Here is a 26,590-nt window from a genome sequence, read left to right on the forward strand (position 1 = left end):
TGAAAGATGCAAGTAAATGCAAATTTGCTTGGGGTGGTGCAAATTGATACAAAATGTGTTTGTGTGAGTTGAAAATATTTTCAACTAGAGCAAAACATTTTCTTTATCAGACTAAATGTCCTTTAATGTATAGTAAGCATTTACTGTGATGATAATGATATCAGATATACTGTCAGTCTCTTATCTTCTGTAATAGGCCGCAGTTTGTTTTATAACTGTCTAGACAACCCAACCCACTCACAGTGTTTAATATGAAGTAGTGGAGACTTCTTAGAAAACACATCAAGTCTTATTACAAAGACTTTATTAAGACATGTTGTGAGGACACTGCAGTGTTCCCAGTGTGATTCACCCCTCCTCATTTCCTGTTGACCACAGTCAGGGAGTCACAAAGCGCCACATGGATCAAGGCGGACAGAGAGCAGACCGCTGCAGATCATAGGCAGATAGAGCTGGTGAAAACGTGACTCCTTCATCATAATGAACACCGTCAGCCAGGTGGAGTTCTCATTAGTGGCCGTGTTTAATATGATAAGGCGTGAATGACGCCGGGTGTCAGGCGTACCAGATCTTACACTGTCACAGTCTAACGTCTAATGGTGGCAGCTTTACTCATGTTGTTGTTCTTGTTGTTGGTTGGAGGATGCTCAGAGACAAGAAAGCATGAAATAACAAAGGAATGTGTGGGATACTCTTTCACAAAAATGCAAGCCCACACAACCTTGTACACACACACACACACACACACATTTATATACAAGCTCTCACACACAAATATTATACACACAAACACAACACACTCATGTTCACGCACACACACTCTTACTCTGTACCTGCAGTGCACAGAAACGACACACTGAATTTGAATTCCACTCACACAGTTTTTCTTCCTCTACTGTAAGAGGGGGAGAGGTGCTGCTGGTGGTGTTGACCTAGCAATTATCATTCGTGCGCTCCAGTATTATAGCCAATCCTAGAGGATTAAGGATGCAGCAGAAGAAGAGTTAGTCATTATCCTTGTATGAGCATCATCTCTATCATCATAGCAGTTATCTGCTGTGCAGATATGTTAATTGAGGGGTTGGAACTGCGATAAAGCTGATGAAGGCAGACACCTTCACTAACAGGAGCTGTGGGAGTCGACTGAACTTTTAAAGTGCCTCCACAGCAGGTGAATTCCTGGAGCTTCCTCCATCCTCTGTGTGAAGCAAGCTGTAGCTGACAAAGTGGTTAGGCTCAGAATAAGATCTGCAACACCACCTAGCAGCAGCTTCATCCATTTCCCCAAATTACAAAAAAGATTTCCTTACCATCCCTTTTGTCAGTGCTTTAAGGAACACAAAACAAACCTCAGATCACATTAGGTCGTGAGTGAGAAAATATGTTTTCTTGTGAACACACCCTTTAGCTGTCTCAGGTTTCAGCACATCACACAAAGAGAAAGATCTCCCGCTTCACTTTTGCTGTTGCTTGCAGATCAATACACCACTGCAGTTTATTTGCATATTCTTGCACCTTGAACACAACCTGTGTACTGTACAACCTTTAAAGTGAAAAAGATTCCCATACACACAGCCCACATTTTCAGTCATAAAATGCGCTGTTGCCAAAACTCCTGATTATTTTTCCACTCTTCATCAAGCATCACAAATCGTCTTTCAAATTTTTACATAAATCATGTCTCACACTTCCCACTTCAGTCCAAAAGCATGTAAGCCACACCCCACAATTATTAAAACATAGCTCAAATTCAAATAATAGCTTGTAGTTGCAAAACAGATGTTTATAATAATATTACAGTTATAGTATCAGAAATGTGTGTCAGAAAAGTGAGCTGGTGCTTGTTAGTGGCCCAGAAAGCAGGTCTCCTTTTGAAGGACAGACCTTGGCTGAGCAAATCATACCACTTTAACTAGCTGAAGCCAGTATTTTAGTAATATTGAATGCTGAACAATTCAGGACAATACAGTAGGTGAATACAGCACATTATGGACACCATCCCGACTACTTGGTTCTGCCATAGCAATGATGCAGACAAACAGATCCCACTTTCACTCCCTCACATGGCTTGGCGCTCGGTGCTCTGTTGTGTCATGTGGTGGTTGTGGTAGTCCAGAACAGCGCCTGGAAGCGAGACAGACAAAAGCTGAGAGAGAGACAGGCTGATGGAGACATGACTGGGGTAATGCTGTGTCTTGTCATACATACCAACAACACTGGTGACTCATAAGCCTCCTCTTTCTCCTTTCATTTCATTAGACACCACCACATTTTCTCAACTGTATGCCTTTATGTCACTTTTTCTCTGTTTTATCCATATCATGTGGCTCTTTCTATTGCCCTTCGATCTCTTTCACCTCCCCTCACACACACAGTGTCAGATACCTGTGGATGATGTGTTGCTGACACTTTCCATGATGCGTTCCTGTCTCAACGCTGACACATTGGCTGTTGTAATCAGACTGCCGTGCACACGCTCCCTGTACCGCAAACACAGAGCTACATTCATAAATCTGCTTTCATAAAAACAAACCAGGTGCACTACAGATGAATCAGTCCTCAGCATAACCAGGTGTGAGGCAGCAGGGCTGTTGCTGCCCTAGAAAAAAAGATTTGCATGTTCAGTAAGTCAACTGAACATGAATGATTTGAATGAATGTAGGTAATTCAAAAAACTCTCCTCTGTTGAAAATTAACAGGAACAATTGGGTAATTAACATGATCAGAAATTTGTCACAGTGTCTGAACCACAGCAGTTAGATTTCTACTAATATATATCCTCTATGTTCTTACATTAAGGAATAGAAAATATGTGACATGATGTGTTTGACAGAGCGCTGTTCACTCTCCAAACAGGCTTGTGGTTGCACACATCACCTGCCAAGCCCTGAAAGTCTGAGTCAACAACATGAGTGTGGATGATTATCATCTGAGACATCTCCAGGGCAGCTGCTGCGACTGGCTCAGTCCCCTCTGCCTGCCGTGCCCTTTGAAACTACAGGACTTTCCTCCGCCTCAGCAGTCTCACTCCTACACATTAAAAGTACGCACACACATACAGAGAAAGACACACCGATAGGAAGTTTCTATCATCGGAGAGACCATGAACCATGTGTTAGAGGATATCCCTACATTGAAAGTTACACACAAAGGAGCTGTGGACAGAGACAGACAGGACAGACATTTAGGCCAGGTGTCTCATGTAAAAGAGAAAATGTATCTATAAATAAAAAGTAAGTTAAAAAAAATCATAAATCGCATAAATAGAAATTACCTGGATGTAACACCAGTTCTACAAGCACATGCGCAGCCCTCAATAGCGAAGCCCATTAAATGGCGGAACACATACAAAATAGCAATACAAATTACCAGATGTTGATGGGTACAAACATTATGTAATACTAGCTGATAGCAGTGGTTCACCTTTCTGTAAGGATAGCTAATGTTATCATAACTATATGGTCAGCAATCTTGTGCAGTGTTGCTTTAAAGCTGCAGTTATTGAGTTTTTGGCCACTTGGGGGCAGCGGAACAAGTTGTAAACGCAATATTGACATTTTATCACCTCATAAAGTTGATATGCCGAACGTGTTAGCAAACAGTTGCCTATTTCCACATCCAGCAGAAACGGAGCAACACTGGCATTCACTTGAAGTCCAATATTGAGTCTCCTTTTAGCTCTGTTTTTTGGCCTCCACTATCTCCTGAGGGAAATATATCTGGCTAGTAATTTTATCCATTGTTAATATTAAAATATTGATTAGACCAGCTTATGCTTGACTGTGTCTAAAATCAATTACTATTTTTAATATAGTGAACTATATTTACTTTCGCTAACATTTTATTTATTTTTATCTATATTTTATTGAGTGTTCAAATTCTGATTGTAAAATATATGTGTCATATAGTGTCTCTAAAAAAATCCCACAATCGAATGTAATGTAGTGTCTGTGACTTTTTGCTGAAATCCCCAAAATGCAAAGCTTCACCTTACAGACATGATCATTAGACCACAATGATGGTGATTCACTAGTGTCTGAAATCTCAGTTTACTATTCTTTAAACAAGTGAGTGATTTTAGACCTTTCTCTATGGAATAGATCTTTTTCACCTAGGAACTGAAATACCTAAATGGAATGCATCCCTAATTAATGCTATTAGTTACACTTGTGTTTGTCAAGTCAAAATTGTCAAGTCAGGCCCTTTGCTGCATGTCATCCCCTCCCTCTCACCTACCTTTCCCCTGTCCTAAATGCCCCAAAAACATCTTTAAAAAAAAAAAGAAGCCAACAATAATCTCCAAGACTATGGCCTGCTTAATGAAACTTGAGATGCCAGGACCTGCCCCTAAATCCCTTTGATTTGTTAGACTCAAAAATATATATAATAACCGGTTTTCAGGAGAGTAGACACATTCAAGTATAAGTGAAGCAAGGAGGATGGATCCCTGCAGCCTTCCAAAAGCTGTGCAGTTGTCACCTCCCCAAAGGCTACTAACAGTGACAAGTCACACTGCATGACACAGAGATGGAGATGGAGAGAGATGTGAAAGAGAAACAGGAGAGGAGGAACTCATGCCAAAGAGTGAGAGAGAAGGAGGGAAAAAGAGGGTAGAAAAAAGAGAGGGAAGATGAGAGGATGAGGGTGTAGGAGTCCTTGCATCATTGTAACGACAGCTTGACAAAAATACTCACAGCTAACCTTGAGTGTTCAAAAAGGGCAGCCTGTCTGTGTAGCGAGTGACATCGTGACAGAGTCAGCGCAATGGAAGTGTGTGTGTGTGTCACCTACATGTGTCAGTGGTTTTTGTAGATGTGTATGTGTGTGTGTAGAGCAGGGAAGTGTAAATGCCTCGTCACACCATAAGCAAAGTGCTACTTCCCATTTTTGCAACAATCACATCTAAAGAGCCAGTGCTCAGCAAAACAGAGCTCAGAGAGGGGGGGCAGACAAAGACCTTCCTACTTAACCACGCAGGGATGACATTCGTCATGGCTGCCCATCTGTCACGCTGCGAGGCAGACAGGAAGGTAGCTGGTTGTTGTCATATATGAACCTCTCGATTGTCTCCGACTGTAACCTAAATGACCTCGACACGCTGCTGTCGCTCATTTGCACTTCTTTGCATTACAAGTCCACACACGATTCACACAGGTGGAAATCTCACAAGGAGAAGCAGCTGGTCAAAGATGGGCTTTGACATGGGGATATACTGTCAGGGAATAAGAAATGCGTTGGAGAAGTTTTCCTTCAGGGCCTTCTGGCAGAAAGGTTGTCTGACTTTCCTTTTTCCTGAACCTAACCAAGTAGTTTTGGTGGCTAAACCTAACCAAGCAGTAAGGCTTTCTGGCAGAGAGCCCTGAGGGCAAACTTCTCCCATGTGCATAAGGCACACACACACGGATGCTTTTAAAGCGGCAACTTGCAACTTTTCACCTTGAGATTCAGCGATTAAGCGACTCAATGTGTCACTTAATCGCTGAATTGCTCCAGAAACCCCCTCCTCTCACACCTTTCCTATGTTGGATTTTTTTTTTGGGGAGGGGGGGTTGATTGATCATTTCTGCAACCAACAATCTGACTTCACTTCTTCTGACTTCCAATATGGTTTTGAAAGCCAAATGTACACTGAGCATCACTACTAGAAATATCATCTCCATTCACTTATATGATACTGCTGTTTAAAAATTCCTAGCGGCTTTAGCATAGCAAACATAATTAAAGTATCTTCATCACAATGTTTGAAGTAGGTGAAAACATGTTAATAGTGTGTGATCACACAGCTGAAAGCATGCAAGACATCGTCATTCTTCTGATCTAAAATCCAGTGAAGACCATTCTCTCTTAAAATTTCAGAGGAGAAGAAGAAGGATACAAGCATTCACTTAGTGTCGATGATAAAGAAAGACTCCATGTCAGAATGTGATGCATGATCATTTCTGCCGGGATATTAAATTGGTGACTGATCTAATTATCTCCACTGTTATCCCTGGTTAAAGGAGGTTCAGATGGGTTTCCACTGATAACGTGGAAGCAGCTGTCACTTCTACTTTTCCGTGTATGTTTTCAAGGCCTGCCTGACAGTTTTTGAATTGCCTGGTGAATCACTGAAGAAAAGGGCTTCAAAATACCACGATTCTCCATTGTGTTTGACACAAAGCAACACAGAAGATGAGGTGAAAAGAAATGGCGAAACATAAATTTTCTCCTCAATCAGAATTCGTCACTTCTTTACAGGCATGAAAGTAATAAAGCACTTGCAGAGAGGGTTTCTTAAGTGAAGGTGCAAATATATTTGCGTAAATCTTCCAGAGAAAATGATGTATTTGATTTATATGCTCCAACATACTCTGCAGCCTTCCTTCAAAATGTAACAAAAACAGTCCACCCGTCTCATCAGGCTTCCCTATCTGCTAAGCAGGAAATGTATTTATGGGAGTGTAAATGGGATACAGGGACCAGTTGTTGTGTTATTAAACTGCTCCACGCCTCCCCAAACACTTTAATGGATGCTCAAATTACAGAAATCACATTTATCATTTATAAGAAATACATTCAGTACTTTCTGTACAAGATGCTTGTCTAAGCAACACAAAACAGAAAAATACATGGACTACGTGAGGTGAGGGAGGGACCTACGTGCCTGCTGGGCCTCCTCATCCTGACAGCATGACTAACCCCACAGCAGAGAGAGAGAGAGACAGGGAGAGGGAGGGAGGGAGGGAGGGGGCTGATTGGGTGCCCTGCAGCCTGGTCAGGGCATGACGTCGACCAGCCTCCAAACCAGTCCTTCTCCCTGCAACTACAATTACTCTCACTGTCTGTCACACTGATACACACAGACACAGCGCCGCACTCACACCTGCCTCCTCATTTCAGAATTACAGCACACCTCAGGTCTTGACTACATGCCGCCAGTCACCTCAGAGACGTGATGCATAATTTGTCGTGCATCAGCAGTGAAGGGCATTTGTGGGGAATTGCTTTCCTCCTCTGATAAGGCCGCTGTGATGTCAGAAGCTAAGTCGCCGTGGGGACGATGACTCATGCACATCACTGGAAGACCGCCCCAACATATCCCCACACTTAACCCCACTGGCCTGCTTCATTTTCCCTCCTCATATTCCCCTGCACTATCAGTACAGTAATTGGTTGCATGGGTTTATTTCTCTGCAAGGGAAGTGGAGGGTGGTTGAAAAACAACAACAACTACAATATGGAGATAAGGTCCAGAGTATGAGTCACGAAGGGAGTGAAAGCGGAGCAGAGCTCCTCCTGTGAAATTCCTCACAAGCGGCTGAGCAAGCCAACCATCTCTCTCTCTTAATTTAATCCAGGAAACCAAAAGCATGCCAGAAAAATTTTAATTAGGCAGCATAACTTCCGTTCTCTGTTTGCACACATAACCGACTATTCAGTTCATTCAATGAAGAGCAGCGACTGTGATTCCCACTCACACCAGACCCATGTGACTCCAAAGACCGTCATCTGTCAGTGGATCTGGGTGCTGTGATTTAAGCACAGCCAATCCAATCCAAAGCACTTTGTGCAAAAAGCTGCCTCAGTATTTTTAGAAGTCTGTCCAAAGTGGCCAAAAATACTTTTCAGGCTTTCCAAAGGACTCAAGAAATTCTGGTGATGAAGGAGCTAGAGGTGACCTTGACGGAAGTGCAACCGACTGGGAAATAAAACCATGCTTTCCAAAAATCACACTTCTATTTTTACTTACATATGCATGGTGCAGACTTTGGACAAGCCAGTATTAACATTCAGCTATTAGGTAGGAAAAATAAATGTTCAACATCTGTGTCGCTTGAATATTTGCTAAATTTTTACAAGCTGTTTAACCCCAATCCCTCATTCCTGGTCCTTTCTAAACTATCACCAACAGCAGCTCATTGGTTTCACCTGGTGTCTCAGGTGTAATCAGTCTCTGGTTGGATAGCTAGTCTCGACCACAAAGTGCCACTAAAACACCTTTATAGAGTCGGTGAAACCTGATGCAACATTTAGATTTTAAGGTCCAGTGTGTAGGATTTAGTGGCATCTAGCTGTGAAATTGCAGTTTGCAATCATTTGAATACAGCTTACTTCACCCACCCCTTCCAAGCGTGTAGGAGAAACTCGTGAAAAACGCGAAAGGCCCAATCTAAGAGTCAGTGATTGGTTTTCTGTTCTAGGTTACTGTAGAAACATGACAGTGCAACATGGTGACCTCCATGGAAGGGGACCTGCAGATAAAAACGGCTTATTCTAAGGTAACAAAAACACAACAATGCTAATTTTCAGGCAATTATACACTAATGAAAACATACTTGTAAATATATTCCATTTCTGCCAATAGCTCCTCCTAGATGTTACACACTGGACCTTCGAGTGCAGCACAAAGTGAGTTGTGATGGTCTTTTGCTGCTATGCAATAAAGTCATACATGAACACATTTAAAACTATAGTTGCTACTGCAGCACTCAGTTCAGTGAAAAGACAGCAGGGAAACAGCAATCATAAATGACATTTCAAGGATGTGATGGCATGATCAGCGACACAATTAACACGTAATTAATTACAAAATCATCATTTTGAGTATCCTGTAGTTTTAACTAGGTTCTTTACTACAGTGTAGTGTGCTGATTGTCAGCCTAGAAGGGTGTTTTTTTAAAAAAGACTGCTGTCTAGACATTTCTCCAATTTTCTGACAACCCATGAACATGAAAAAGACAAGTTATGATGTAGCTGCTTTATATTATCTTTTACACAATGTAGTTTATTGATAGTAAGTTTGTAATTAGCAGTGGGCTTTCTCTCTCGCTTTCTGAGGAAACAAGCATCAGTGTGACAGTAGTGATCAGTATTTTCTCGGAAAGGTTTGTGTGGGTTTTCTTCTTCCGATGAATTACGAAATTCAGACAGGGCTCACTGGGATTCCTCTGATGTTCAGAGCAGTAGGTCCATTGCATAACACAAAACACTGGGCTTCCTTTTAAATTAAGAAACTATTGCCAATTAAGAATCTTCCGTAACAACACCAATGTCTTAAACTTTACACATTTAACTCTTGCAAATAGATTAAAATACTTACAGATTGATGTCTCATTTTCTATTTAATAGCTTGATGGTTTTCTGCTCAAGCGGACAAAGAAGATTCCTTCAATAATCTTCTGATGTCTGATTTTCATAGCAACTCTGATTGGAAAACACAAACTTACACTCCTGTTTAACCTAAAAATTATTTGTAGCCCTGCTGATTTTTCATTCTGTGATCTCTCTCACTCTCTTTGATGTGGGAGTCACAGTTGACTCAGGATGTTCAGCCATGAGATTCGCAGTGCTTTTGTGCAGCCTAGTGGTGCAATAAAATGTAGCCAAACTCCTCATAATGTTCAGAGTCAGTCCTGCAGGGTCTGTATGTATCTTAATTTTGTTTCATTCAAGTCCTCATAATAGCTAATTCGCCAATTTGTTATTTTCGCTATTAAAAATGGTTAAACTCTGTTTTGATCGGAATGTCTAAAAGGCAAAATTCACGTCACAAAATGTAGAAAAATAATTTCTATTTTCTAAATTACACAGAGCCGTTTTAAGCATCACATGCGTTAAACTTGCAGTTACTAGCACATGTAACACATGTAATAAGCTAAACTTAACTTGACAGTTCATGCACTATTACCTTATACCATATTATTATCATCAACCGGTAAACCCACTTTGTACTTCACACTTATTTTATTTTATACTTATACCCACTTGGTACTTAATTTATTTTCTGACCTGTATTATAGTGTATTATATTTTTTGCTTAGTACTTCTATTCCTGTGTGCACTGACGTGATAGTGAGCTGCTGTAGCAAAAGAGTTTCCCCTCAGGGATCAATAAAGTATTTCTGATTCTGATTCTGATTAATACTGCAAATGTTTAAGAACAATTCAAATTTAATGCTCAGATTGTTTTAGACTCAACACTTTATCAGCATCCAGGGTGTTTAAGTGGCACTTCAAGGTACATTTTGGTTTTAGCTTATGGTTTTCTTTATAATTATTTGTTAAATTTGGAGTATTTTAATATATATATCTATGTAAATGCCCAATCTGTCCTTCATTGAGCTCACCAAAGCAAGTTCCTAACTATGTTTGTTGTAATGTCAATAAAGTTAACTAAGCCCAACTCAAATATACAGTAAGTAAAACTACAAAGAGACAAATGAGACCACTATGAATAAAGTCATTGCAAATAGCACAATCATTCAGCCTCACTGCCTGATGGCTGGGTTTGCACCCATGGCTGCTTCTTGTATGAGTCTTTAGCTTTAAAATTAGGCTCTTAATGTTGATATTGGTCTCCTCCAGTCCAGCCATCTCTTGCGCTCTGTATATGCGTTGCGCTTTGTATATGTTCAGGCTGAGGTCACATAGCAACAAATCAGACAGTGAGGGGAAAGACCACATATGAAAACGCACCCAAATGTAATGCCAGAATCACTGTGATTTGTTTCTGATCAACACTGATGTTGGAAAAATAATTTTAGTCACAAATGAGGAAAAAAATCTATAGTGTGAACATCATATTGGCTACCCAGCTAGTGCCGAAAGATAACAAATACCCAGTGAAATCACATCTAATTGCATAAAAAAACAATGCTGATGTTGGTCTCTCCCTGTGGTGGACTATAAGTACATGTAGGCCTACTCAAGTACTGTACTGAAGCAGAAATTCGAGGTGCTTGTATTTTACTGGAGTTTTCATGCAACTTTTTATTTCTACTCCACTACATCTCAGAGGCAAATGTGGTATTTTTTACTCCACTACATTTGACAGCTATGTGCTTGTTACTTTTGATAAACTGAAGGATGAAGTGTTCCTTTATGGGTTGAGAAAATTCTTCTACTTCCTAAGCTAAGTAAACTATTTAGTGGTGACATGACAGACAGCACTCGTTGCCGAAACGTGGATAGAAAGAGAAAATAGGTGGCCGGTGGGGAAGAGAAGGTGCGCCAAAACAAGAAAAAGTGTGCTAAGATAACGGATTTATTCAAGCAGTAGGTGATGATGATGAGTACAGTGGTGAAGAGGCAGAAACATCAAAGACAAGTGAGCAGGGAGCCGGTGCTTTGTCGTGCTTACATGCAATATATGTGCTGTGAATGAACTAAATGAACTAACTAAAGAAAAAAATGGTTTGTTAACCTTGGGGTTGCTGCAGGTTAATTTGTGTTAAAAAATGGTCATCAACTTCAACTGTAAATGGGTAAAATAAACATGTCAATTTGATAATTTTCTTCTAGTCATCAATTCTTTTTTGCATTATAGCCTATTTGGCATATGATATTTGATAGCCAGCCCAGCAATAAAAACGATTTGTTAAATATTGACTCTACAGGTGATCATGGCTCTGAACAAGAAAGAGAAAGGATGGAGGAGCAGGGAGCAGGGACCTGCATAGATCATACTACAGGTGCACCATTGAATGTTATTGTATGACTGTGAAGTAAATTAGAGCAGAATACATCATTCATATGATCAGGTTGGTCCACACATGTATTTGCCTATGTCAAGATTGGACTATTCATCATGAATTTAATGAATACAACAATAGTTGATGCTCATGTCAGACAGTCCAAATTATGTCTGCTTTATAAATTTTTAACAAACAGATGAACCTGAGTCAGACAGGGGAAGTTTTGAGGAAGTCTTTGCAGGGACTTTTATGGAGACAGGTATGTGTGACGACCCGCCAGTGCCACTGAACAACAGAGTTTGAAAGTAATTTAAGCATAGATATGTGGTCTTACTGATTGAATACAACACATTTTTGCTTTCTGTACACACAAACACGGGGAGGACAATCTTGGAAAATTAGTTTCATGCTTTGCGCTGTGTTGTGTTAAAGTAATATAGCTCGGAATGGTGACGTCGCCCTGGAAAGGTATATATTTTCCAAAAGTGATTTTATAAATTGCAGCAGTTGAATAGTTCTAAAGGCTGGGTCCATTCATTTGATTTGTTTTAACATTTTAACACAGCAGACTAAGTATTGCCTCTTTTTCTTTAGTACGGTGTAGAAGAAGATAATTATGTCTTTTGAACATGATTAATAGTTTGATTAGACATCACTTTTCATTATTAGATATGGTTTTATTCATATAATTAACAGTGTGTGCTGATAGTATATCCTTCATCTACTATTAATAATCATACATAGTGCAAAATATACATAGGGACTGTTTTTTTGTGATAAAAGTAAAGGATCAAAAATGTTGCTGATCAGCAGGAACCACTGACCATTTCTGTCCTCTAGGTGGCAGCATCTCTCTCAGTATGACACTGTTATAAGCCACTGGCTTTATTATATAGTTCCCTGTGAAAATAAAAGTCTAACAGCTTTGGAGAGGACAGAAAGGACATTGTGTCTGTCAAAAACAGGACCTCAACATGAGCATGATCTTTCCCTTTATATCTGAACTCACCTTCAAAATGGTGTGTGTAATGTAAAATTCCCAAACCAAACACACATTTATATGAAAAAATTAGAGTGCGAACCTACACGTAGAGACTATATTATATGCTAGAATTTAATACTTTCTCTAATGAGAAGCTCACTTCTTTCATTTTTGTACATACACCTTAAAACAATACGTCCATTTCTTTGACTTCTGACTTTTCAGACAGTATTAGCAACACAGATGGACACAGCCAATGTTCGTCAGTGACAGTTGATGTGGAGTTGTAATCTAAACCAGATTATTTGTAGTGACAGTGAGTTACACTGCGGGAACAACATCTTCATTATCACTGTGTTTCTCACTGCGGTGTAACTTGGTGGTTTTGTACAACTTGGGAGGTCGAGCCTCCTAACCATTTTTCACAAGCTGTAATCACTTGAGAAGAATGTCCCATGTGGTGGATGCTCATGTGGTCTGTTAAAGAAAAAAACAACAACTGTAACTCTTCCCACAAGACTGCTTTGATCACACAGACATCATGTGATCTTTGACAGATTTACGGCATGTGCAGACTGCTGGAGGTAGTCTCGCACACTAGTATACACTATGTGGACTAATGTGACACCTGAAACAGAGAGCAGTGGCTGTCAACCTCCCAAATAAGATGGTTTTTTTTTCTAATAATAATAGCTGCACACAGATCTGTGAACCTTGACATCACATTCTTTAAACATTTTACTAAATTATCTTACTGTTGTTGTTGTTGCTGTTATTGGGAAAAGCCAAACTGCTGCTAGTATTAACCATTTCACACAAAAGGTTTACATACATACTGCCACCATGACATATTTTTCATAGATTTGTGAAGCTCTCATGATCATTTGAGGGCTTCGAACCTCCTTTTACATTTACTTTTAGATTTTAGATTTAGATTTTTATTTAAATGTTCACTTACTAGCTTTTTTCAGGGCTTTCAACTGCATCTCACTGATATTGAAGGATGGAGTTTGCTCAGTTGTCAAACTGTTGTCGTTTTTGTCTTTAATCATCAATTTGGCAAAGTCCATTTGCTAATGAAAACTGACATGTGGTTGAAAGCTCAGGAAAAAGCAAGTACGTTTTTTGTTAAACTACTATTTTCAAGGCCTAGAATGAACTTTCATGATACAAATTTAGATACAAACACTGTCCAGGTAAACTCAAACGAACAAAATGTTCTTAGGGTTTGCATATCTTTTCAATGATACGTGTTCCATGACTTTAGTTCCTAACTGTTTTGGATTGTGACTCCTTAAAATGCAGCAATATCTACTTGTGACCAACCCCCAGGTTGCATTTGTCCACAAGCTGTGAGTAGTCCAACCGGAGACTTTATTGCCTCTCATGTTGTATAAAATTTGAGTAATATTTACAGGCCTGAAGAGGTAAAACTATCTGGTATTTCATAAGAAAAATGCAATCATCAGACAAAACTCTGAAAAAAGTAACATAACATTTTTTTCTCTCCCATAATCATCTTACAACCCATTTAAGGCGTCTCAACTTCAATGTTGGGAACCACCGTTCTATGATATAATAACGTTTTTGACAGAAAGATTATTGCAGAATATAGGGAATGAATAGAAAAACATCAGAATCAGAAATCAAATACTTTATTGACCCCCGAGGGGAAACTCTTTTGCTACAGCAAAAACATGCTGTTTCATGTACCGCTGGTCGGTGGGAATAATTTGGATAACATCACAGCTAATATAAAAAAGCCTGACATTACAAGTAATATTTGACAGCGCAAGTCATTGCTTTACTGTGCATTCAACACTGAAACGTTGCATGGTATAAAGAGGCCGTTTGAGTCATTCAGGTTTGAAAATCTTGGTGTTTTTATTGTAAGTATTGCATCTTCAACTTACATGGCTAGAATCATCATCAGACTGCATGTTTTACAAAGGATGGCCACAGGTTCAGAACATCAGGAGGACTCCCTACGTGGGACTGCTCGTTTGGTTGGGCTAACTTGACCTCATGGGCCAGTTTGCGCAGAGTCAACCTCCTGTGAGGCCGACGCCAGAATGGAGTGTGGTTTACAAAAGACACTGCGACTTCCACTTTGTCGGGCTGGTACACTTCCAGAAGGATGCAAAACTGGAACTCAACACTCCTGGAAAGTTAACCCTGAACTGAACCACAGTCAGGACTGCATGTCTAAACCTAACCTTAAACACAGAGGTAAAAATATAGCTTTGTGATCACCAGCTTATTAAGATATGCTATTGTTTTGACTCTGCAGCATAGCCAGAACTCTTTGTCAAACCTCCCGTCTAGCTTGGGCCGATCCATGACCAGTTTGCATTGAACTTACAGTTAAACTCAGTTAACTTCACTCCCAGTTATTATTATTATTATATCTTACACTGGATACACGTCTTTTTCTGACAAATACTCAGAAGTCTGATATTTACTAATTAGCAGGTGGGAAACAAGCCAACTGAGATCAGTGCAGACTAGTCATGAACCAGGTGTCTCTCTAAAGCTCAGCCTTAGTAAGAGCATGGAGCACACACACACAGTACGCACGCACGCACGCACACACGCACACACGCACACACGCACACACGCACACACAGTACACTCACATGAGAGAGGACAGACCTGGCTTCAGTAAAATCAGTTCTTATAGTTGGTTTTATCCCTTCTTGGAATATAAGATCAGAGTAGTTTGCCAGACAGTTTTCACACATTTTTGTGATAAACAACAGAACCCAACACTATCAGAATCAACCTGATGCAGTAAAAATATACTATACTCTGAGCAGGTTAAAACACCACTAGGATGTGATCCAGGTCTGCACGAGGAGTGAAATTCATGTCGTCAAACATGGGACCTTTTTCCTGTCAGCAGTGCAGGTTCATAAAACCAACATATGAAGACAAAAACAGAAACAAAGAGAAGTTGAAGGTTAATAACTTAAACAGGGGAAGAATAAATGTAAACTGTCCCTCAGAGAGAGAGAGAGAGGACACTGAGGTGTTCTGAGGTGGTTTTGGCATTTTCGTTTTTTAATAATCAAGCACCAAAAGTGGTGACTTTCTGATTCAGTGCCAAGTCCAACAACCTCAACATAGCTCTGCAAAGAGCGTACATGTCAAACTCTACACCTTAATGACGTCCTTCAGAGAAACCAAAGGATTTGTTCTTTTTTTCTTTGTTTTTTCTTTAAATCCTCAGTCGGAGGCCGTGTATTGTAAATGTAAGACACATTTTGTCAACTAAAACACAAGTCTAATAGAGACTACAATCCTCCTAATAGAGGAAAGTGGAGTTTTAGACCCCTTTTATTGTGTAGTAGCTGGCTCAATATTTGCCAGTAAAGTCTTGGCTATTGATAAGCCTTGTGCAGAGATGACCCCACTCAGCACAGATGCAAAAACAACCAGACAGGAGAATTTCTAAACAGTATGGCAAATTTTTCATCTTGTATCAGAAGGCTGGGTATGGAGGGAAGCCATTTTGTTTATCAGCCTGTCCAGTTGTTTGACATCTGTATTTATCGTCACAGGCATAGCATGTTGTTGGGGGGTCAGCTCCGGACAAGGCTGGTGACTCTAAACAGGCGAGGCTCAGCACTAGGAGCAGCTTAGGGGCCAATTACATTTCAAGTGTCCATTGAATAAAACATCAGATAAATGAAAACAAAATGGCTACATTTCTTATACCCTCAGACCCCCACCCCCCCAAAAAAATAACAATAACCCATAAAATATACAATTCTTAAAATATGGAATGAGGAATAAGCATCAAAAAGAGGAGTAAAATAAGACAGAACCAAAATAAGTTAACTTCTTTTTCCCCATTGCTTGTGTTCTTTGAGGGATTGAGAAATAAATATTATAAAGGCCGGCGTTTTTTTTCTTTTTTCTTCTTTCACATACAAAAGGATTCATGAGAGCTCCATGAAAGAAAATGACAGTGGAAAAGAAAAATAATAATACAGAGAACTGTGGCTGAAGTGCAATTCTTAATGCCAGTGGAGTTGGGATGGCAAACACTGACATCATAACACCCGTTTTCTTCTCCCTACACTTCAGACTTTTCCTCCACAGATCACATGACCACCAGTGGAATGCCATATACAGAAAATAAAGTCTAATAAATAAAAAGAGTGCCACACAAACTCAGAATTCTCCAACAGAAGTCCTACTGGGTCGCTTTCCCGCAAACTGGATGGGAAGTTGTTCTATCGTTTTTATCACATTGAAGAGTAACTTTTCTTTTCCTTCTCAGGGCAGCAACAGAACGAGTAATGTTCCAAAGTTTCCACCAGCAAAACTGAACAAAGTAATTGTGTCCACGCCACATCCACTGCCACTCTGAAGAAGATCAAATTAATTTAAAATGGAAAATAAACACAGGGCAAACAGCAACAGAGGCAATAGCTCTATCCATGAGCTATACCATTTTTTAAAACTCATTTTTAAAGTTAATTTATTAAACTATTTGTATGTACAAAAAAAAGTTTTTTGCTTTTTGGACGGTCCCACACTCTTTAGGGGAGAAGAGAAAAAAACCCAGGAAGGAGTTCAAACTGACGAGACAAAAACAACTACAAGAGTTATTGCTTGTTACTGCTGGAAAGAGGATGGGCGTCTATTCCAAAGTTTGTTGTTGTTTGGACTTTTTCCTTGTTGCTGTTTTTTTGTGTTTGTTTTTTCACTATTGGTTTGTGCCATGGACAGCTCTAAAGTAGGCAAGTGCACGATATCTTGTTGTAGCTGCTTGTCAAGGGGAAAGAAACCAAAACAAAACACACACAAGTTACAATTTCCACTCTTTGAAAATGTACTGAGCACCCACGTTCGACAGTAATGCCCCCCCCCCTCCATTTCTTTGTGGTTGTTTTCCTCCGTGCTTGGTTGGAAACAATCATGGCAGACACTTTGTTTGCTTTAAAAGCTTAGTGGTGGTGGATCTGATCTGCTTCCCCGTTGGTTTGTTTCACAATAGCACCAATTCAAGTGTCTGAGCTTCTGCGGTGTCGAGCAGAGGTAATGAAAAACAGTAAGACAAGGACTAAATTCAGGGCTGAAGGGACGTTTATCAGGGCCAAGCTGTGTTGATATGGCAAAGTTCACCCGCAGTGTTCAGTCCAGATTAGATGTGCTCCCGTTTATCCAGGCCCAACATCAGAAAGTTAAGATGAGCTACGCAGGACCAGCTCAACACACACACACCCACCCACAGGAGAGAGAACCGAACAGAAACTCTGAATTATTTCAATATCATATGAATTTAAGTGCATTTTGGATCAAATTAGGGGTTGTGTATCTTTAACAAATTCTGACATTTGACAGTTCGAGGAAATAAAATCATTCAATCAAACATCAATTCATTTCAATTGTGTTGGTTTAAGAATTAAGATGATTGTATTTTTTATATTAACCAACTCTGATCTCCCTTTAAAAGAAGAGTAGAACCAGTTGGCAGTCTCACATCACTGTGTTTGGGTCCCTGGTGTCGGTCGGGATGGCTCAAAGTTCAGAGGTAAGGAAGAGCTCTCAGTGGAGCTCCTCCTACAGTGAGTTCAGCAGCGCAGCAAGGGGGGCAACTAATGACTAAGAGTAGGAGGGGGCGCTGCTGAGAGGCAGCAGGAGCGACAGGAACGCCGTTAGCTGGGGGCGTGGCTGCTGTCTGAGGTGACTGGGGGTATGTATGTATGTAGGCATGGATGGATGGATAAACGCATGGGTGGGCAGGCGGGTTTCGCAGGGAGGTGGTGGTGGCAGTGTGGGGCTCTAGGAGGAGAAGGCAAGTTTGACACTGCAGGAGGAGTAGCCCTCGTCACTGGCCATGCTCTGCAGGCTGCTGTGGTCGTCCAGGTCGCTGGTGCTGGCTGTGCTCACACTGTCCAGCTCTCCATGGGAGAACTCCGTGCTTTCTACGTCCACCTCGATCTCCTCTGCAGCCGAGGACGGAGAGATGGACGCAGAGACGGGGCGGAGGGACAGGGAAGAAAGAGAAGACAAACCATTTAATTGTGACTACATAGAAACAGATTCTGCTCAGTACATTTATGGCAATGACATTGTGGCTTACGTGCTACGAATATATACTATAATATACTGTATATATGTTATTATTAAAAATGATTTCATAAAACAGCAGGCACTGTAACTTTTAGCAAACGTTACCAAAACATGAATAAATATTTTATCCATTGTCACAGGCAACACTAGTAGGATCGATTTATTGTTGGTTTTGGTCTTTTCATGGAATTTGTTGATGATAACAAAAACATTGAATATCAGTAGACTTATCCTTTAAGCAATACAATATTAAATGGATAGAGAAGCATTTATTATACTACAATATGCTTAAATATAAAATGCTACAGAATGCGTTGACTAATAGTCAAACACTTCTATATGTCTAATTTAATCACTATATTGCAGCAGTCCATGTAAATATGTATGCATTTAACATGGTTCAGTTTGACTCATTAGAACCAGGCTGGAATGATAAAAACTAATACAGGTTTTAATATTTGGTATTTGTTGGTTGCTTCAACTAACCAAAGTTTACTTTAAAGCCCTTCAGGGAGCTTTTGCATTTTAAACCTCTATCCAGGAGATTTGTGTTGATTATTTTCAGCAACACTTCACTTCACATACAGTCCCAGAGGGACTCTGACCGTTACAACCTCAATGTTGTAAAATTTGCCAGAGAGCAGCTGGAGGGTTTGATGGCCTTGTAGTTGCTAAATTAAAATCCTGTTTAAAGACTGCAGCCTCACTCACCTTGGTCAGAGTCAGAGCGGTCGGAGCAGAGGGTGGAGCCCACACTGTCCATGCGTATTCTCTCGCCCTCCCCCGGGCTGCTCTGGGCGGCAGCACTGCTGCCACCTCTCAGCAGCTCCAGCTGGCGCTGGAGGTGCCGCTGCTCGCGCTCCAGAGACTCCAGCTGGTACTGGCTCTTCCTGTCTGCCTCTTCAAGTTTCTGGTCAGGAGAAAGAGAAGAAGGAGAGTTCCAAGATGAGACTAGAATGTATAGATAAAGAGTAAGTGTGTAAGAAGAAAGTTAGACAAAAATGACGTTCAGAAAAAAGGTGAGACACAAGAACAGGAGGTTGATTGAGAGACTGAGAGCAGTGAAGAAATACAGGGAGAGTAAGAGTGAGAGAAGGAAAGCTGGAAGAACAACTTAAGCAACAGTGCTGAGATACTTAAGAGATAGATGTTGTTAGTCTGTAACGAAATTCCTTTCATATCAAAAGGCTGTCAGAATACCAACGCAGAGGCACAAAACAAACACGCCAAACACCTGTTTTAGCATTCAGCCACTAAACTTGTGTCCCTTGGATTTTCCACCTGCCAGCCCTGAAACCCCTAAATGATTCCCCTCACCTGCCTTGTTTTCACAGTGTTGCCTTCTTTACTTGCTGCCTCTGTTCACGCCTCGTGCCATTACAATATGAGCGAAGGCTGTGGCAGTGGCTGATACAGCCCGATTGTGCTCTAACCTTGCAGGCTTATGTCACGGTCACCGACAGTGACGAGCGTGACTCTCGGCACCGGACCAAAACAATAGGCCTTCAATAAGCGATGGAGAGACTCAAGTTGACAGCAGCAGAAGTGCAGAGTGGTGGCAGTAGTGTGGGGGTGGGGGTGGGGACACAACAATATCGTCTTTATGCCTTCCCTCTCTCGTTACGTGAATGCACGCTACGTCAGGCTTCTCACATGCAGACTGCTCTATCTCAGGCAGTCACGTTCCTGTTTTTAAAGTGGATGGGAAAGCTTGAGGCGACGTGTCTCAACGCGTTATGTGCTCTTCAAAACTGGATTATTGTGTATCAGTGACCTGCTGAATACAGGTTACATTTTGGCTGAAGTTTGTTTGCATAAGTACATTTTTTTATTCTCTGCGAAATGTATTATATTTAAACATTCATACCATGTTTTTGTCAAAACATTTGGATGAAATCATTTATGGATGCACTTGTATTTAAAACTACAATTAAGTGCAAATTCAAAACATGATGTAACCTCAGAAAAATGTTTTTTTTTTCACTTTATTCCCTTCAAATAAACAAATCATCTACAGCCAAAGGTGTAAGGGTTTTGTGATGAAAACAGCTAGTCAACAAAAATTGCAATAAAATGCTGCACACTGTAGTCAATAACTACATGTAATCAGTTTTGTCATTTCATCAACATTTGTGCCATGGCATCTCTGCCTCTGCAGCAACACAAATGAATTACATATAAAGAGTGATCCCAGCAGGAGATAGTTGAATCTGGCAGCAAAGGTCAAAACTAATAAAATCCAAGCAGGGATTTGTTTTTATGCATGGTAGTGCATTTGTATCAACCTTTCATTCCTTAACTTGTCATTTACGCAATACGTTTGTCATCTGGTTTCATCTTTGCTCAGTTTGGTTGCAAAATACTTTGTGTGTGTCATCATCATATTTTTATTTCTTGGGGGTCACATGTATTTCCGATGCCACCACTGGTCTTGCTGTTTTGCTTGTTTAAATTCTGCACTTCCTTCTTTCACCCTGTGGTGGATATTTATGTGTCAAACTGAGTAATCTGGGACCAGCTTTAAGCTCTGGGTGGGCTAGTTATGCTTACCTTTATGTGTGCTTTGGCTTTGTTGAGCAGGCCCAGGGTGGTGTGGCGGTTGCAGTCGGGTCCCAGGGGAATGAGGGCCTTCAACCTCTCCAGACACAGCCGCAGGTGAGCTCGTCTGCAAATGAAAGGCAGAAACAGAATGATTAGATACATGACGATGTACAATAGGGAAGGGACAGTAAAATGTGAAATGTATTTCCTCCTGGTAGTTAAATGTCCGGGAAATTGTTCAGGCAGATGGTGTGTTACTCATTCCCTGCCTAGACTAGTCCAGCTTCTTTGGTGATTTTAACCAGTACAATCTAATTACCAACCAGTCTCTCTAATTTGCCGTCCACTGCAGAGCTCAAAATGTTCTTAAAAGGGAAAGTTCACCCTAGAACACAGTTTAAACCAGCTATTGGTGATACACCTTGCGTTTCTCTGCCCCTTATATTGTCTTGTGATATTTTTTATTTTCTCATGCATAGCTGAACACAGCTATATATATATGACTCTACACCCACCCCAAGTAAAAGCAACAAACGTACCGTTCTTAGTGGCTTCTGGTTATTTCTAACATGGTATAAGCCTCTGAGGGTGGATTTTTCCTTTTAAAAGATCTGTACTACATGCAAGTAGTAGTATTATGTCATCTTGGGATGTAGGCTCATTAAGACACACTGTATTCCACCAGCTACGGACCCGGCTCACGTATTGTAAATCCCCGGCTTATATTTCAACAACACAGCAGGTTACACATGATTCCCGTCTCGTGTAAGCCTTGAGACGATACATTATCCTCTGCTGGTATTTCTTGCACCCAGCTTCAGTTACCCTTCTCGCCTACATTACAAACAACAAGTTTTAGCGTGGGGAGGGGGGCAGCAATGGCATTTCCTGGACCCTGCTTGGCTCATACACTCCATCATCCTGACAGTCCCTTATTCTGTGACTGCAGACAGGCCACGGGTACTATCTATCCTGCTAATGACCCCGAGTTGAGAGGTAAAGAGAGATAATTGTGGCTATAACACAATCAGCGCTCCATTAGCAGGAGCTGCCCTTTCAGCTAGCCTGAAGGGAACAGAGGAGAGACATTACGAGTCAGTGGACTCAGCGGAGCGACCCAGACTCAGGAACTATCTCTGGGGGAGCCCAAAGGAGACGAGCCCAGGGGACCAGAGCAGGAATTCACTGTACTGATTTCCCTGGTCTAGACTGCTGCTATGCTCTGCTGCTTTAAGCCTGGTGGAGGCATGTGAGCACTGGCTAGAGTATGTCTGTCTGTGTGCATGTCAGTGTGTGCGTGTGTGTGTGTGTGTGTGTGTGTGTGTCTGTGTGTGTGAGGAGGAGAGGTTCAGCTATGCATGGATGGTGCTGATAAGAGCACAAGAGTAGAGCAATCCATTACACCAGAACAGTATGCTTGAGTGTACTCTTAAACTATGTGAACAAGACAAGTGCTGCATGTCTAGGTAGTGAAAAGAGGAGGTGCCCTGATTCAGTCTGTGGTGCCAAAAAGTTTGGCAGTCACAAGACAGACACATACACACACGTTTTCCGGCTGGGAGTTTGTAATGATGAGCATCAGTCCGGCTCAGGTCATCGGTCTGTGTAATCAGTCCTATTCACAGGAGGAAGCAGAGTCCAGCTTTGCTCTATATCTGTGAAATGTCTAGTGTTAGTCTCATCTGAACCCCAACACCACCATCTTTGCCCCGCGAGTCCACATACACACCCACACCCACACCCACACACACACACACAAACACACACACACCCACACACAAAGAAATCAGCTGGCAATTAATCACTTTCTACTCTTTCACAGCAGCCTGGGGGGATACACGCAGCTCCACCTGGGAGATGTCTACTGTAGGACACGCTGCAGAGAGGACAACATGGCAGAATATCTGTCTCGCTGATTCCAATTCCAACACTAATGCTGATTATTACTTGATCATGTGGAAACATGACCATTAAGTGTATTTCACTGCAATTTGTTGTGTTTGCTATATAACCATTTTCAAATTAAGTAGGCCACGTACATGGAATGTTTCAACATCGCTGATATGCCAAGATATTTTTCATTGTCCAGCTGTAGCGCTAGAGCTGATACAAATATAATTTCACATTACAAGCAAGAAAAAACACATACTTGCTCATGAATGTCCCGTATTTAATCCTAAGACTTGTATACTTCTCAAGCATGTTTACACTGTAAGGACAACTCGTTCGCTCTACTTAGTCACATAAACAGACATTTTTCCACACATGGGCATGGACTGCCTGATAAAGAAGGCTGCGAGGGCAGAGCAGAACGCACTGGTCATGTATGGGCTTGTCTGTCTGTCTGTCTGTCTGTTTGGCTGTCTGGCTGTCTGGCCTGTCAGGCGTCGAGTTAACAAACTCCAGACACCGGAGACCACGATCTTCTCCTCCACTCCCATCGTGATTAAAACAACCATTTCAGCAGACAACCTCAGATAACCCCCACTTACCACCACTCATGTCCGTCTCCCACCCTCCCTGCTCTCTGATCCAACTGACATGACGAATGTGCGGAGGAAGCAGGGGTACACTGACCGCACAGGCACCGCAGAGTATCACCACATTTCTAGCCCTGGCTATGGCCGAAATATCTCATTATAGTTCTTAGCGCTAAGACTTCTATTAGTGAGTGTGGTGCGAGGTGTCACTTGTTGGGGCCTGCTGAATCGCCACTTTTTGAGTCGAGTCAGTGTGCAACCACAAACACCCTTCCACACCCACATGATCACAATGATGATGAGGAGGAGGAGAAGGAGTATGCCATGCTGTCACCTCTTTCAGCACTTTGAGTCCCCGTTCTGTCCTTTTCACAGCTACCTTATGCACTGTGTGAACCCCCTTTTAAAGCAGCACATGCCACTGGTTGGCAGCATTCAAACACTGTCACTGTGCCTCTCATTGGCAGACAGACACACGAGTGCGTGATATTTGTCCTAATCTCTGGATACATGACACACTCTACTGTGGAGCACTCTGATAACTACAGAAGGCAAAGAAGCCCCCAAAAGCATAAGAGGGAGTGTCTGAGGAACAGTGTGTTACTGTGAAAGAGAGAGAACAGAGAGTGTGTGCTATTCAAGTAATTCATGGCCATCACATTGGACTGCCTGGTAATGGGAAGTCAAATTGGAGCTCTTATTCTCAGCAGGCAACTATTTCAGAAATCATTCTGGGAGAAAAATCTACCCATTATGTCCCCAGAGTCACAGGCAACTAAAGATAATGGCAGAGACCAGTTCATCATGTTAAGTCTGCACCACCAACACTATCTCTAACTGCCTCACTAAGGGGTTAAAGGTCATAAGCTGCTGGCTACTAGTGATGCCCCCAAAAGCCTGAAAAGGCTTGTTTATCATGTAGACCCACAGCCAAAGAGCTTAAGCCATCTGAAGCTTACGATATGATTGGCAGCTTGTGACCATAAATACCTGCGTGCTGCAGCCAGAATCTCTCTTTGCCTCCGCCCTCTTGTAGCCACGTAACACAGCAACCAGCAACAGAACCCACTGTTTCCTGAGTTCTTAGAAAAGACTGGTGCTAGTTACATAAACAGCTATGGATTTACTGTGCAGCCCTGCAATTCATCTCCTCAGCCGCTGAGGCTAAGGATTGGTTAAGTAAACTTCATTAAAGGATGTGACATCACAGGATGACATGCAGTGTCAGTAGGTTGCTGTTAATGTGGCATCGCGTTCATCAGGGGTTAAACTGCTCTCCTGAGAGAAGTGCTCACTAGCAATAGCATGTTAAAGAGCCAAAAGCATTTTGTTTGTAATGGCAATATTAGTTGTACTATTAGTTTGCTACGTTTAGCTCAGTTATAAAATTGAGATTTAAAAAAATCATAGATGCAATGATTATAAAATGTCAAATTGAGATATAAAAAATACATCACACCTCTGAATACTCAAAACAATCAACCAAAGCAAAATAACAAATCAAAATCAAAGGCCATGACAGGATCTATATCAGAACAGACAGGGTGGGAAATTGTTGAAATGGCTTAAACATAAATTCAAATATCCCTAATGGGAAGTGTCTGATGAATGGCACTGCGAGCTGTAAGCTGCCTGAATGAGGAACTCTTCATCTGTGGTGGATTACATAACACGTGGCCAGTTGCTACCAGGACCTGTGCTCCAAACTGTCACGCACAGCAGGGACATCAAATCCCTCACTGACAATAAGACAACACATGCAGAAAAGCCTTATGTTTCCTTGTATTTGGCGGTGGGAGATTCCTGGAAATGTAAGCGAATATAATAGCATGTTTCATTTTTGTTTTGTTTTGTTTGTTTGTTTTTTGCTGCCCTGCAGATATACCTTAGCAAACAGCTGCTTTTGAAATCCCACGCTCTCTCTGGTAGTGAGGCAGTGAGCTTCTGTGTCTTAATACAGGTCGATTTATAATGTAACTGGCTATTCAAAGGAAACCGCATCGAAAGCTGCTGTTGATCTCCCACGAGTTCATGGGAGTTACATGAGGTAGCCACATCGCAAATATGCACAACTTTTAACAGTGTTAATAAAAGAGCTGTGTAGATAGGAGCTTTTAGTTTTCACCTGTTAATGAAGTGAAGACTCAATTAATAGTGGCTTAGTTCAGAAATCTTCATTTGTTTGTAGAGTATATTGCATGTCATATCTACCTCTGTAGGTGATTCATGGAAGCATAGACACTATAGACAATTCTTTACTGTCCCTTTTAAAGCATCTGTCTATCAGAACATGCCGGCTAATCATCATTTAATTTTGTACATGGCGTTTCAATCCCAGTCGAATCTTCAAAATTTCAATCCAAATCTTGACCTGATGAGGATCCGACTGGGATCGACAGATTGTCCATTTAAACAAATAGGTGGTTCTGTGTTACTCTCTTTATTGATTTATCACCCTGCTACACACCTATCGAAAATGGGATAATTCAGGTGTGCACAATCCTAAAGGCACGACTTGCAGGCTCACCACAGACATAGCCGGCCTTCCCTTTCCACCTGAGACAATGGGGCACTTCCACTCTACCAGCGTGTGTGTATGCATGTGTGTCTCTTTCAAGCTTGTGTGTGTGTGTGTGTGTGCCTGATGGGCCCCAGATGGGTATGCAGGCAGGCAGCTCTGCCTTTTGGCTTTGACATGTGAGTGAGCAGCCAGCCGGCCCACGGGTCACTGCACCACACCTTTCCTCCTCATCCACCCTCCACTCTCATCCCGACTCCCCATGAATCACGTGCAGGAACCTGCCTTTTTCTCCCAAATCCGACAACTTTCAGTCTTTTTTTCCTTTCTTCAATTCAGTTCAATTCAAATGCAAAGCTCTGCCTCATTTATGAGGTTAAATCACTGGTAATAGATGATTGTTTATATTAAAACAAATCTGTTGTCATTTCTGTACTGCTCTTCCTCCCACCATAGCTGTTTCACTTGTTCTTGAAATGTGTCAAACTGCTTCCAATGTGATTGAAGCAGAGTCCTTTTTAAAGAAGCACTT

General features: G+C 41.4%; 1 protein-coding gene and 1 long non-coding RNA gene across 4 annotated transcripts in view; both read right to left on the reverse strand.

Annotated features, from left to right (window-relative positions):
* Positions 1-1,088: 1,088 nt before the first annotated feature.
* Positions 1,089-9,309, reverse strand: LOC122873468. Of its 2 annotated transcripts, none has more exons than XR_006377457.1 (3): positions 9,080-9,309; positions 2,386-2,480; positions 1,089-2,146 (listed from the first exon to the last, which is right to left on the reverse strand). It is a non-coding gene; the product is annotated as an uncharacterized LOC122873468 (long non-coding RNA). The 2 variants fall into 2 exon arrangements; XR_006377456.1 differs by lacking the exon at positions 9,080-9,309 and adding an exon at positions 2,878-3,336.
* Positions 9,310-14,294: 4,985 nt separating this feature from the next.
* Positions 14,295-26,590, reverse strand: part of mxi1 (max interactor 1, dimerization protein) — a 31,187-nt gene continuing 18,891 nt past the window's right edge. For both annotated transcript variants that reach the window (XM_044189745.1, XM_044189746.1), the window contains exons 4-6: positions 21,070-21,184; positions 19,231-19,429; positions 14,295-18,392 (exon numbers count right to left, since the gene is read on the reverse strand). In XM_044189745.1, coding sequence (XP_044045680.1) covers positions 18,229-18,392; positions 19,231-19,429; positions 21,070-21,184 — 478 coding nt within the window. In that variant the 3' untranslated portion in view covers positions 14,295-18,228. The remainder of the gene's footprint in view (positions 18,393-19,230; positions 19,430-21,069; positions 21,185-26,590) is intronic.

Source organism: Siniperca chuatsi, linkage group LG3 (assembly GCF_020085105.1).
Source record: "Siniperca chuatsi isolate FFG_IHB_CAS linkage group LG3, ASM2008510v1, whole genome shotgun sequence".
NCBI classification, from domain to species: Eukaryota; Metazoa; Chordata; class Actinopteri; order Centrarchiformes; family Sinipercidae; genus Siniperca; species Siniperca chuatsi.